At 38.6% G+C, this 14,432-nt stretch overlaps 1 protein-coding gene across 2 annotated transcripts; it reads right to left on the bottom strand.

Moving 5' to 3' along the window:
* Positions 1-1,096: 1,096 nt before the first annotated feature.
* Positions 1,097-8,729, bottom strand: LOC101582266 (toll-like receptor 11). 2 transcript variants are annotated; one of them, XM_023704120.1, is made up of 2 exons: positions 8,631-8,729; positions 1,097-3,970 (listed from the first exon to the last, which is right to left on the bottom strand). In XM_023704120.1, exon 2 carries the CDS (start codon positions 3,954-3,956, stop codon positions 1,182-1,184), a length of 2,775 nt encoding a protein of 924 aa, XP_023559888.1. In that variant the 5' UTR covers positions 3,957-3,970; positions 8,631-8,729; the 3' UTR covers positions 1,097-1,181. The 2 variants fall into 2 exon arrangements, with proteins under 2 accessions (XP_023559888.1, XP_004644073.2); XM_004644016.2 differs by lacking the exon at positions 8,631-8,729 and adding an exon at positions 6,668-6,677 and having other exon boundaries at positions 1,097-3,964.
* Between the last annotated feature and the right edge of the window lie 5,703 nt (positions 8,730-14,432).

Raw genomic sequence — 14,432 nt, 5'->3', positions numbered from 1 at the left:
TGAATATTTTGGTGCATGCTAATGTATTTTTATCACTGTCCTTTATCATTCTGTTTGGGGACACCTAGACTTTCATGTAAAATTTCTGGAAATGTAATATTCTTGGAAATAGATCATATATGTGCTTTATGAAGATATTTACTTCCTTTTGGCTATTTTAACTTCATAGAAAATGAAGTTGTCATTGGTTAGAGGTTGATGAGAGGCAGTAACAAACAGACAGACAGACACTAGATACATGAATTAATATATACAAGTATCATATGATGGTATATCAGTTAGCTTTTTTGCATTTGGATTCCTCAGTGTCAATAGACTAAAAATAATTGCTCTCACTCATTTAATGACTTTTTGTGAGAACTTCAAGAGTTAGAAAATGCTGAATTTTTGGAACCCTGAGGAACAGTCAGTCTAGTTTCAAACTCACTTCAAATCACTGACAAATAGATTATTTATTTTTTCCATTATTTTGGAATCATAAAGCTTTACCAAACAAGTGATTCTAACATAGATAGAATGAATGCATTTTGGAAAATGTCCATGGTACTCTGGTAGCCTTTTTATACATTCTTTCTTTAAAAACATTATTCAGGGGCCAGGGAGATCGCTCAATAGAATAAGCGCTTCCCTAGCAAGTGCAAGGGTCTGAGTTCAATCCCCAGTTCTGCCAAAAAATAAAAATAAATAAATAAATAAATAAATAAAAATAAAAACATTATTCAGTTTATTAATATTTTTGTACAGTATATATTTACATTTATTGTGAGAAGTTGGTACATGTACAGAATACATTCAAACTTATTTTTCATCCCTTTTCCTTTCCTTCTTCCTTTCTCCACCCATTCTTGAGCCCTTCTTTTTTGGGGGATGCATGTTTGCAGTATACAGTGTTTACATTACATGTAATGAAAAGAATACCTTACATGTATTCTTTTTTGGAGGTCTTATGAAAGGACTGGCAACCATATCAGAATTTTTTTTGAATGAATACTTTTCTTCCAGTACTTTCAAATATGTTTCCCACAGGGATTAGGTATCCTTATCTATGCCATGTTTGGTGCTAGAAGGAAGCTTAAATTAAAAATCACTGAGAAACCCCCTTGGTGAGCCTGCCTTGTGATTTGATATCATGCAAACCACTGTTGAAAGACATTCCTGAAATCCTGAATCACTCATAACCCTTAATCTTCTCTTTCTTGTCCTGCTTCCCTGAGTCTTCTCTGAAGTTGCTCACAGAAAAAATCCCACTCCTCCATCCCTTGATGAAAATCAAAATAGTCTTCCTTCTGGAGCCACCTGGTGAGACGGTGATAACTACATAGTTTCTGTCTATCAATAGTCTCCAGAAACAGCAGAAGGAGGCGGGCCACTGCAGGCCTGGCCACCAAGTGGTAGGTAGCAAGCCGTAACTCCAGATTGCACCAGGTACTTTTCAGGGCCTGGCAGCTGAGCACACAGAGAATGGCTCTGCTAGTCTCCATGCTGGCTACTGTGGCATCCATCCTGTCCCAACCAAGTCCGAAGTCCCTGTCTGGCAAGCACAGTTTCAAGCCCTCACCTATTGGAGGAGGCTTCTCCAGAGCAGGAACCAGTTCTTTCAGCACCCAGGCTTTGTCCTGCTGACAATAGGATATAAAGACATCATAATAAAGTTGTCTTCTGGGACCACGCCCACATAATTTCCACCACCAGGAATGAAAAAGATTTTGGAGGTAGTGAAGCCAGTACCACTTGGGACATCCAAATAGTGCAAGAGTGGACATCAGGAGTATAAGATTAAAGCTGATGAGAAAGACCCAAAACTCAGGATCATGTGGGCAGTGATCAGAAAGGAAAGAGACGAAGGGAGTCCTGGAGTAATCAGAAGTGTTTGCCATGCAGATGGATTTTTCTAGTCCATACACAAAGGTGTTGGGAGCCTGTGTTGCCCAAGGACCCACCCAAGAACTTTTACACTGGCAAGTGAAGGTGACATCTGAGAAATAAACATATTGTGGCATCTGGGGGATTAGCTCCTGGAGGCTACTGTCCAACCCTAGTGAGTACTCAGAGTTAAGCAACAACAGCCGGAGGTGACCCAAATCCTTGAAGGTGGACATAGAGAGAGTCCCAGGATTCAAATGGCTCAATGCCAGAACCTGTAATTGAGGTACTTGCTTTAACAGCATCTCCAGCTTCACTAAACTGAACTCAGAGAGGAAGTTTAGGTCTCCCAACTCCAACACTTGCAGCCTGGGCATGCTGAGAAGACACATGTTATCTGTGTCCATGTGATCAGACCAGAAGTGCAAGTGTTCTAATCGAGGAAGCTGTGAGAAAAATTTCTGGGGCTGGTGGCTTGAGAAAACATAGGAACTGATGCCTCTCAAAGTGAGGTGATATAGGGAAGGGAAATAGACTGTGGTGTTGTCTGAGACTGTTGTATGAAATAGTATATTGGAAGTTTGTAAGGTAAGATTCTCCAGGAACAAGAATGGCTCTTCATTGTGGACTATGAATTGGATAACGCCTTCAGCCCTCACCTCCAAGCTGAGCAGTTCTGGAGGCCAGGGAGGATAGATATCCAACATATCATGAGAACCTAGCAGCAGATGGCGCAGCTTGTGGGGACCCTGGAGCTGCTTGCCTGAGATATGCTCTAAATAGGTGCCTAGGAGGTTCAGTGAAGTGAGGGAAGGAAGAGAAGAGAGCCAGCCTGGATTTAGCACCTTAATTTGATTCCAACTCAGGTCTAGTGTCTTCAGCCACATGAGTCCTTCCAGAGTGCCATTCATTAAGTTGGAGATGTTGTTGCCACCCAGCCAGAGCTCCTGAAGTTGAGGAAGAAAGGAGAAGGCCCCATATGGCAGATTACAAAATTCATTGTAGGACAGATCAAGCACTTTCAGTTTTGCACTAACCAGCCCTTCTGGGAGCACTAAGGTTGAGCCCAGGTTATTCATGGACAGGTTGAGCCTCTGGAGCTGGGGCAGAGCACTCAGGAACTTGATGGGAAGAGACTGAAGGCCATTGTCATGAAGGCTAAGGAGTTCGAGGGAATGGTAGTTTGTAAGATCTGGATCCCATATGTCTTGGATTTGATTCCTTCCAAGGTCAAGTGCATGAAGGGCAAAGTAACGTACCACATTCCCGGGCATCTTTTTTACACCTGTACCCACAAGGGAGAGAAAGCCCAGTTGGAGCAGTCCTGAGCCTAGAAGGCCTATTGAACTTAATGGGGTGCTATCCAATCTGAGGGAATGCAGCTGGAGGCTATGCAGAGCTCCATCACCTGCCTGGTTCAGCTGCAGGTTGGATGACAAATCTAGTACCTCCAAAAAGGATACCAATGATCTGGGGCTGACTGAGTTAGAGGAACCAGGCACAAGATTTGAGAAGATCTCCTGCAATTCCTGCAGCTTTGTCAAACAGCTGTGTCTCAGGGTCAGACAAGTAAGGCTGATTGGCAGCTGAATGTTCTGACTATAATTCAGGCAGTAGCCTTGAAAAGAAAGGTCATTGAGTGATATGAGGGCCTCCAGAGCATCTGAAGGAAGGAATAGACCCATGCAACAGGGAGCGTGATGCTCAAAGTGAAGGTGCTGCAGTTGGTCCAATCCTTGAAAAGTCTTAGAGGTAACCTTGAGGTTGCCCAACTGCAGCCTCAGAAGCTTTAGGGAGAAGAAGTTAGCAAAGGCATTGGGTGGCAGGATAGGAACCATTCCTTGGAGGCAAAGTGCTTCTCTGTCATGGGGTACTGCTCTCAGTGTCTGAATCACATCTTTAATATTGGAGCATGATGCAAAAAGGTACAGTCCTGGGACCAAGGAGCAGATTGGGGTGTAGTAGGAGAGGTTAGCCAGTAGGGAGCTGTCTCCTATGTTGCAGTCAGGAGCAGTCCATGCCCAGCTCAAGCCATGGTTCACGAAGGCCAACAATAACAGAGGCAGGAGAGCAGAGAAGACAGAGATTTCCATCCTTGGCACTGCTTCTAGAAAAAAGAAAAGAATAAGTGAGTCAAATCCCATACTCTTAAGGGACAACCCCATCCTAAGTCTTCTACTATACATAACATCAGTGGAACTTCTAGGACATATTGGAGAAATATGTGACATTATGAGACATTTGATTGAGTAAGAGAATCAAGTTGTGCTCACTATAATTGGCTGCATGTGGGTAGAGACTAGAAGAGACAGAAACAGGTCAGCAGGGCTGGGTAATAGCTCAGTAGAATAAGAGCCTGCCTGGCAAGCACAAGATCTTGAGTTCAATCTCTGGTACCAGAAAAAAAAATGTAGGGGCCAGGGAGATGGCTCAGTAGAATAAGTCTGCCTGGTAAGCACTAGTTCAATCACCAGTTACAAGAAAAAAAGAAAAATAAACAGGTCAGAAGGAATGCCCAGATACTTGTAGCTGACGGTGGAGTCCAGGAGAAAAACTGATGACTTTTTTTTTTAAATCTTCATGCTAGCGATAATTAGCTCAGATTTTTAAATTCTTTGGAGAAGGTCCACATGAGTGGGCTCACTTTATAATTAAATAGCAAACTTGTCCTTTTCAGACTAACTTTAAAAGAAAAAAGAACATGATGCTAATACAAACAAAGATACAAGCATAGCTTACTATTTCATTCTTAGCTATGTGACATATACATTTGGTATTATTATCTTTATTTTACTCATAAGCATTAGATTGTCAAAGAACCCAAGTTATATGCCACAGTCAAAGAAGCATCAACATTAGGACAATTGTCGAAGTTTTCAAATTCCAAGCTGTATTTCTACTAAAGAAGTCCTCAGACGAGACAAAGGACACATTTCAAGTGAATTTTATTGTTGAGCTTATGGAAAATAGTCTTCCAAGCTAGTGTGGGCAAATTTTCAAGACAGAATTTAGTCAGTGTGATGGAGTTGTAAAGCATTAAAGGAAACATAAGGTCCTACTGTGTTTCTTGTCAGAACTCACTTCTGTAAGTATGAGGTTGCATTGACCTTTTTTTTTTCTATTACTTATATTTTAAAATTGTTTTCTAAAGAATTCAAAACTTATAAAAAGACATTATAAATAATACAAAATTTCACTAAACAGAATGATAGCTCTGTATTGCTGTATTGCATGATGTTATCTTTATTTTTTCTTTTTTAAATTTACTTTTATTTTTTAGTATTTTTATTGAGAAATAAATAACAATGAGACAGTTTCACAACCAATTACTAGTACATTTTCAATAACTAATACATTGCATATTGTTGACTTAGTGGTAATTCATTGTACAAGATGTAGACCCGATATCCTGTCTCAAACACTATTAGAACAAACCTCTATTCATTGAACTAAGAGAATGGAGCTGTATACCTATCCTAACTATTTGGAGTGTACAGATACAAAATGGTCATTCATTTGTATTCCCCTTTTTTGGTTAATCTTGTCAGAGATGGGCATTCCATTGTGATGTTATCTCTAAGTTAGTTGCTTAGGTTACCAGATATAAACATGCAAAATTGGTTTAAAAGCCAAAACAACAACAAAACGCTCTGATAAATTAAAAAGAAAAAAAAATAAGAATGAAAAGAAAAAAAATAGGTATTAATTGCCCCTTTCAAATCTAGCAGTTAATTGAAAAGGTTCTCACCCTGACTAACTATATATACTGATACCTGTGAACTAAGCTACTGCACTGCAGATGGTAATTTGTAATAGTAGTTTCTTGTTTGGAGTGCCTGTCATTCTGGTATTCTGAATATGGGCTGCTTGTCATGACATGCCAGTTGCTGCTATGATGTCTCTCAGGTAGGTGGATGTTCAAGAAGAAGGGGGTGGTGAAAGAAAGCAAGAGACAGGAAAAGGAATATTGTGGGACTGTCCTGCTTTAAGGTTGTATATGGTGAGATGTTTGGACTTATGTGCAAACATGAGAAGTATATAATTCTTTATCCTATTATTAAAATATAATCCAACTTTTAAATGTTTTTTTATCATATTATGTAGGGACTTAAGGTTCAGTATATCAATACTTGATGAAAAATACCTGTTCCTTATTATGCCTAAGATGTTTGATATGCAGAGAGATATTGAGGTTAAGCTCAATAGCCTAAGATGTTTGATAATAACAATAAGCTTGTCTTCTGGATGGTTAACAACCTAAGTTTGCAGACCAAAATTAGAGAAAAAGGAGGGCTACAAGGAAAGCCAACATTTTTTAACCTTCTAAGGTCAATTAAGACTCAGGACATATGAGAACTTGTACTGATGTCATGTAACTCGGTAGTGTCCCAAATTTTCTGATCAAGGAGATTATGGGGCCAAAGAGGAAAGTGATTGATGATGTACAGTGTGTCTAAGGAGAGTCACATGGAGAGAAAACACTCTCTCAGGCTTTCACAGAGAGCACATTGTCCAAGCAATGGCTGTGACTCATCCACATGGCTGACACTGATAATGGTTCTACAATCTGAGGTACAGGATCTCAGGATAAATCCTGAGGGGATTTCACTGAACTTCTCAGACCCAAAAGCTACAACTCTTGTTGCAATAGGTCCTGCTTTACCTTGGTCTTAACCATCCAGTAGAAAAGTATGAAGATGAAATATAGGAAGTAAAGCCATGCTGTTATGTTGAGTGGGGGACTCAGGTCAATAATTTCTGACATTGCCAGTTAAATAGAAGTCCCAATGCTATTATGGGCTACTGGACTCTTTTAGAATATTTTGCTGAGTTTACACACCTATAATATTCAAATAACAGAACTTAGCAAAACAGGGTATACAGATGAATGTCCGTTTTGTATCTGTGTATTCAAAGTGGTTAGGGTAGATATATAGTTACGTTCTCTTAATGAATAGAATGATTTGTTCTAATGATGTTTGTAAATAGGATCTCAAGTCTGCATCTTGTACAGCAATTAACCACTAAGAAGAATGTATGCAGTGTGTTAATTATTGAAACTGTCCTAGCGATTTGATTTGAAACTGTCTCATTGCTACTTGTTTATCAATAAAATTATGAAAAAAAAGAAGAAGTAAAGCTATGCTGTTATGTTGAGCTGTAGGGTCTCAGGTCAAGAATTTCTGACATTGCCAGTGAAGCAGACAGCCCAATACTATTATGGAGTACTGAAGTCTTTTAGATTATTTTGCTGAGTTAACATACCTGTAATATTCAAATAACGGAACTTAACCAAGAAAAGTATATACAGATGAATGTCCATTTTGTATCTGTGTATTCAAAGTTGTTAGGATAGATATATGGTTGCATTGTGTTAATGAATAGAGTGATTTGTTCTAATGGTGTTTGTAGATAGGATATCATGTCCGCATCTTCTACAGCAATTAACCCCTCAGAAGAATGTATGCAATGTGTTAATTATTGAAACTGGCCTACCAATTTGATTTGAAACTGTCTCATTGCTATTTGTTTACCAACAAAATTATGTAAAAAAAAAAAAAAGACCAGTGGAAATTGGCAGTACAATTATCCAAACTATCCTGCATATATACATAAATATATCTTTTCCCTTTCTTTCTTTTGTCCTTTCCCTCTGACCAATTTTTCCTTCCAATTGAACAAATTCTTTTCCTTTCACAGTATCTATTGTACCTTTCATATTTTATTTACTCTTTCAGGTTTGTCTGTATTGGTAACTGAAATCAGATCCACATGTGCAAACATCATGTTATTACTTATTTTTCTACTACTGGTTTTTGTGAAACAAGAAGTTACCACATGTCCCCCATTTAGGCCCTCAAAAGTACATAAAGAGGCAGAGGGGCCAGGGAGATAGCTCAATAGAATAAGCACCTGCCTGGCAGGACAGGGTCCTGAGTTCAATCCCCAGTCCCGCAAAAAAAAAAAAAAAAAAAAAAAAAAAAAAAAAAGGCAGAAGAACAGAGTGGTGCTCTGTGCACTATACATATGTGTGTGAGGCTTTAAGCTTCAGTAATTTACATCCTTGAGAAAAGGATTTAATGTCTGTCTTTTTCTTAAACTACCATGAAGATGACAAGCCTGAGTGCTAGCATAAAGGTGGAGCTGCAGCACCAAAGCTGTCTTTCTTCAAGAAATACCTTCTTTCCTCTTAGGATCACCACAGTTGTAAGGGCCTCTGACTTCAATGAAATGTTTTAGGAGGCCTGAGGAGAGGGGCTAAAAATTTGTCATTGACATGATTCAACCTCTAAGCAGATAGAATTTTCTAGACCAGATTCTTTTCATGGATCTTCCGTGGTAGTTTTTAATATCTCATATGGTGTGCCTTGATATCCTTGGCCTTTTTCCTTCACTCAACTATTTAGGGAGATTTGGGGGGCTGGGATAGGTCTCAGACCAAACACACAGAAAGGTCAGAGATCCTTGTAACTTAAGTTTTGAGCTATAGAGTAATCCCTTGGCCATGAAGACCAGGTCTGATACATTACCAGAAGGAATTTTTTAATCACCCACAAATGTAGCAGCTTATTTGATTAGTTAAAATTGTGGCAGACTTTAACCCAAATGTCCCCCTTAGGGTCTGCCTAGTCCTTGCCTCTGACTTCCCCTGAAGAGAATCAAGGTCTCTAGGCAGGGACAAATCTTTTCTTTCCTGTCAGTTCCACTAACTGCCCTTCCACTTTGTTGACAAAACTCCCTCAGCACAAGAGAAGCAGTATGTTTACCTCTGCACAGAAGAAAAGTAGGTCAGTGGAGACAGAGTTGAAGTGTCTCAGGAAAAATTTGTTCTCCTGCAGCAAAGGAGTCGAGATCTTTCCTCTTCTGATTTCTCCACCATGGCCTCAGCTCTCTTCTATGTGACTGTGACTCTCCTTTATGAACTAAGGTTGGAAGGTCCAGGGAAAAGAAGAGAGTGCTTTCTTAACCTCTTAATGTCTCTACAAATGACTCTATTTTCTCTTCTTCTTTTCTTCTAATGGCTTTTTCTATTTTGTGATTTCCCTTTTCTCCCCTAGTGTGGGAATTTCAGTTCTCACTTACTTTGTATCATATCCTCCTGAAGTCTGAAGGAATAGGTAGGTCCTTCTTTATTTTTCAGAACAGTTTTCTTTGAAATAAGAAGTACCCCATCTCCAACATTTGTATCCTATCATCTCTCCATGCTTCCCAAAAGTCTTATTGTTAAGCTCTTTTATAGCAGAAAGACTAAATGCTGCACATAAAATCTTACTGGGAGGCACTCCTCCTTCGTACTGAGTTTGGCACTACAGAGCCAAGGGAGAAGAGGAAAGGTTGGTTTATGTCTAAATGGTAGAATCTTCTTTTGCAGAACATATGGGCCATGGGAAACTTTCGTCTATATAATGAGAAGTGTGTTGTGATAATTTATCATTCCAATGAAAGAAAGATCTCTATGTTTCAATTAACATATAAATTAAAATCTTTTTGAATATTTTTGCCTCTGTGCAATGCATAAGTTTGACCTTGGAGATACTTAAATAGTTCTTTCTCCTCTGGTTTCAAATATTTTAGGCTCTATAATATCTCATATTTTTATTACACTTTTATGTTCAAAGATTTTCTGTGCACTAAATTGTTTCTGTTTATTTGTATAAGAAGCTTTGCTTAAAAAGAGGATCAACCTCCTAATTGGAGCCTTTTGAGAAAAAAAGGATAACTTGTAAACTTCCACTACTGTATTTATCTCATTTTATGTTTCCACAACTTCAGTTTTACTCTAGTGAATATATGTTCAGCCCAAAGAATTAAATATTGCAGCTTTTTTTATTAATTGTATCCATCTTTGAAATGCATGTTGAAGCAAAAGCATAAGTGGTTTGCCTGTTTTGCTGACTCTGGCTTATGTTGCTGGCTTTAGATGGCAAGATGCCTTTGAGAAAGAAAATGTATGGTAAAAATTCTGTCTTCTGACAGACATTGAGTTTTTTTCTTTTTTGCTGCTAAATCTTAAGTGGATAAAATTTGAAGTAACTGAATTATTTACTAAAAAGTAATTATTATTATTATTTCAACTCTTCATTCCTGGTTCCTCTGCTTCTTTAGAGATAGTTGAATTACATTTAAAAATGGCTATTTATTTATTTATTAGTAGAACCGGGGATTCAACTCAGGCCCTTGTGCTTGCCAGGAAAGCCCTTATTCTACTGAGCTATCTCCCCAGCCCCTTGGCTTTGTTTTGTTAAGATAATCTAAACTGTACATTTTGATAAATAAATGGCTTATATTATTTAAAATAAGTGAACATTTGACGTATGTTGTTATAAAGAAACAGATAAATAATAAGCAAAATTCTCTTCTAATAAAAGTTGATTCTTTTTTTTCTTAATAATAAGAGGATTTTCTTTAATATAGCAAGACAAATTACCAGTTTTCTCAGTGTGTTTTGGGTTTTGTTTACAGTACTGAAGTCTGAAAATCAAAACTTTGTGCACACCCCACATAATTACTAAATTTCATATAAAGGCAAAGTACAGACTAATTCTATGCAGATTGGATCAAAATAAAAAGTATTTTTAAAAAGCAAATATTAAACAAGCTAAATGAATTACCAGTAATGATCAATAATTAACAATCATACAAATGGCCTGATTTCCTAGGTAGATATTAAATTATAATTCCTCAAATGCTATACTGTACAATGAAGGTACAGTGTATGTCCCAAAGAAATACTCTTGCATACACTACTAATTTGTGCATTTCATAAAGATCCCATTCAGCCCCACCTAGATGCTTAGGTTGAGTACTTCACTGCTCAGCTGTTCAAGCCAAGAGCAGTTACCTGGTACCGCGGTGATAAAATCCCGCTGCCACATGAGCTTCAGGTAAGACTTAATATGTCCATGCTGGTAATGACACATTCGTGAAATAAGATGCTCCACAAATTCCACTTGATCTGATTCAGACCACTGGTCAAAATACTTAATACACAAGTCCTTCTCCCTTTGATCATCTCCTTCTGATGGCCTCTTTCTCAAGACAATCACAGATGATGTTCCAGTACTTATCTGGAAAATATTTTGTACTTCAGATCCACCAATCCAGAATGAATGGGAGTATTCACTTTCAGACTAGTCTGAGAAAAGACAGCAGCCAAGCATCTTCCAAGATTCTTTCCGATTACTATATCCAGCTTTCTTCAACAAAATCCCAAACATGCACTTCGGTAACATAAGCTTAATGGTCTTGTCCTCAATCACTCCATGGCGGCCCTGGCAGCCCCGCCTCGCTCTCCCCAAGTAGCAGCGAACTGCCCAGGCAAGGGGATGACAGCGGAGGCGGCAGAGGAGGAGGCGGCTCTCGCACCCACTCTGCCAGCCGCCTAGACCACCCAAAAGTTGATTCTTATAATAGTGAAAAGTAGGAGGTTTAGCACAGATAGAGACATAGATAGAAGGTCTATGGGGAAACGGAAACATTTCTCTTTCTGAAGATTCATATGGATAGTACATATCACCATTTCCTCTGTCTCTCTCTCTGTCTTTGTCTCTCTCTGTGGGTCTCTCTCTGTCTCCATCTCTCCCTCTGTCTCCATCTCTCTCTGTCTCTCTGTCTCTGTCTCTTTCTGTGTGTCTGTTCCTCTGTCTGTGTCTCTATCTCTCTCCTCTCCTCTTCCTCTTCGCTCTCTCTGTCTCTGTCTTTCTCTGTCTCTGTCTCTGTCTCTGTCTCTGTCTCTGTCTGTCTCTGTCTTTGTTTCTGTCTCTCTCTGTCTCTCTCTGTCTTTCTATCTCTCTCTCTCTCTGCTTTACTCTCTCTCCCAGTATGTATAATAAATACTGCCAGGTCAGAGTTTGACAAGATCCCTCACTCCTGTGCACAAAGAGCTGATTGTGAGTATAACACAAATACTAGGGTACCTAAATCCTCCTTTCCACTCTAAAGACAGCACTGTCAGACTCATCTTAGACTAAATCATGATCCTTCATATATAGAATACAGGAAAATTTAGGGAAGTGGTGTCTAAAAGCATTGCTCTAAATTATATATTCACGGGGGCCAAATAGCTCAGTGAATTAAAGCACCTGCAAGCAGAAGTAGGTGCCAGGGGTTCAATCCCCTGGGCCTACCACGCTGGTGTACTGAGATGGCAATTGAGACTGGGTGTGGTGGAGTACATAAGTAATCCCAGCTCTTATGAGGCTGTAAACAGGCAGATCACTACTAGTCTGATCTAGTAGTGGGACCCTGAACATGCTGTAGAACTTTCCCTAAAAAAACAATAAATAAATATGTAAATTACATAATCACTTATAAGTGTTAATTTTTAAAACTTTAAAATGTACTGTAGCTTAGATGAGTTATACATGTTTATCATAGAAAAATAACACAGATATTAATACTAAAGATGAGACAAAGAATCTAGCCTTACCACGACTTTATACTTATATAAGATTATATAGGACGAGTTATGCCTGCTCAGTTGAAGGTCCTTACCATGCCAGAGACCTGTAGATACCAATCTTTCAAGCCACTGTCCATCGGAGGCATCATCATTCTGAAGGACACCAGCGAAGACATTGAGGAACTGGTGGAACCTGTGGTGGCACATGCCCCCAAAATCGAGGAGGAAGAGCAAGAGCCAGAGCCCCCAGAGCCCTTTGAGTATATCGATGACTAAGGGACCAGACAGGCTCTGGCCACTCAAAGCCCGGCCAGCTGTGGAGAGCGCAGCCAGCTGTGGAGAGTGCGCAGTGGGAGCCCTCGCAGGACCAGCAGGACCAGCTCCTCCATGCATGTGGCCTCTCTGTGCGCTCACCTCAAGAACTCGTCTCCAAGTCTCTGACTGAAGAGAAAACACATGATGACCATTTGGTGTGCTCTTTCACAGACTTGGTTTTCAAATAAATATATTAAAACCTTGAAAAAAAAGATTATATAGGGGACTACCTGCTCAGGCCCCCCTTCTTGTCCCTCTCTCAGACAGGAGCTTTCTTTCCCTCAATAAATAAATATATTCTGCTCAAAAGAAAGATTATATAATAATTTTGTTGCACAGTTTGGCTTCTTTAAAAACTTAATAGCATTTGCATATTACATTTTTATATAAATTTTCATATAATTTGTATAGTTATTATCTTAAAACAATTCATTTCTCCTTTACTATTTTTTTCCTGGAGGCAGTGAAACAGGACTCCCCCATGGCTCCAGGATTGGGTTGTGCACAGCCAGGCAAAATTCTTACTGAATTTACATCAGCATAACTATTTTTTCCACTTATTGTACAGAGCCTTGGACATATGTTTCCTTTTCAAGTTGCATTATGAAATAAATGTGAAAATATTTATCTTGCTATGTAACAAGAACTGTGAAAATAAACTGAGAAACTATGTGAAAGTGTGAAGAGCTTTATAAATAAAGGAATTGGTCTGGCAAATCAATTTGTAATCCTAGTACCCTCGGAAACTGTAGACTACTGGGAGGATCACAACTGCCAAGGCCTAATTTCAATTCCCAGTACTGAATGAGAAAAAAAAAACATTGATAATATTGATAAAAACAATTCTATGTAGAAGATGGGTTTCAATTACATTTATCTAACACAGCTACTCTCAGTCATAAGTATTGTTGTTAGATCTAATTTAGAGATTAAAGGCTAGGCAAAAAGGTCAAATAATGTAGTTTAGAAAACAGTCCACCTGATTCCAGAGTTATTTTCCTGTTTTTAGCAAAGACTGAGGGCTCCATAGGTAGCCTGCCTTGGATCAGGGGACTGTGTTCTACTAAACAACTGTGTTGATTTCATCCTCAGTAATTTTTTTTCCTTAAAATTTTATTTTTGCTGTGCTGTTTTAAATTCATATATATTTGAAATGGATAATACTTACATCAATCTTGGGAAACTGGTACCTATATGTGTCATATCTTAATCATCTCTATTCCCAATTTTGCCTCCCCATTCCCCAGATCTCCTTTCCATTCCCACAAAGTCTACCTGTCTCAGTAATTTAGTGACAAAATATTCTGCACCAGACTTTGAACTGCATAAATATTTATTAAGTATTTATTATTATTATCATTATTATTATGCTTTATATATTATTATACTAATTATTCTATACTTGCCTTATTTTTTTGCATAGGAGATTATGTAGTTGGTAGTATCTATGTCTGTATTCATGATGCATGTTTAGATTTGAGACAATGAAACTATAAATGAGGTCATACAGTTGGTGGAGCCAGGGTTTAAATTCAAACAGCCTAGTTCTTACTACTACATAATTGCTGTTAGCCACAAAATTATTTGTCAAAATCAGCTGATAATCAGTTAAGAAGCCTTGATAGCACATATTGTTGAGTCTCCTGGCTCACTTCCAATTTCAAATACAGAGCTGGTGAGCTGTCCTGTAGGGGCTCAGAACCAATCTGATAGCATCCTTGCAGTTGTGTTCCCTTGTCTTTCTGCTCTTTTCACCAGGGATTTTCTTCTTTCTTTCTTTCTTCTCTTTCTTTCTTTCTTTCTTTCTTTCTTTCTTTCTTTCTTTCTTTCTTTCTTTCTTTCTTTCTTTCTT

The sequence above is a fragment of the Octodon degus genome, unplaced genomic scaffold, assembly GCF_000260255.1.
Source record: "Octodon degus isolate 3935 unplaced genomic scaffold, OctDeg1.0 scaffold00189, whole genome shotgun sequence".
Classification (NCBI taxonomy): domain Eukaryota; kingdom Metazoa; phylum Chordata; class Mammalia; order Rodentia; family Octodontidae; genus Octodon; species Octodon degus.
This window is presented reverse-complemented; position numbering and strand designations above follow the sequence as displayed.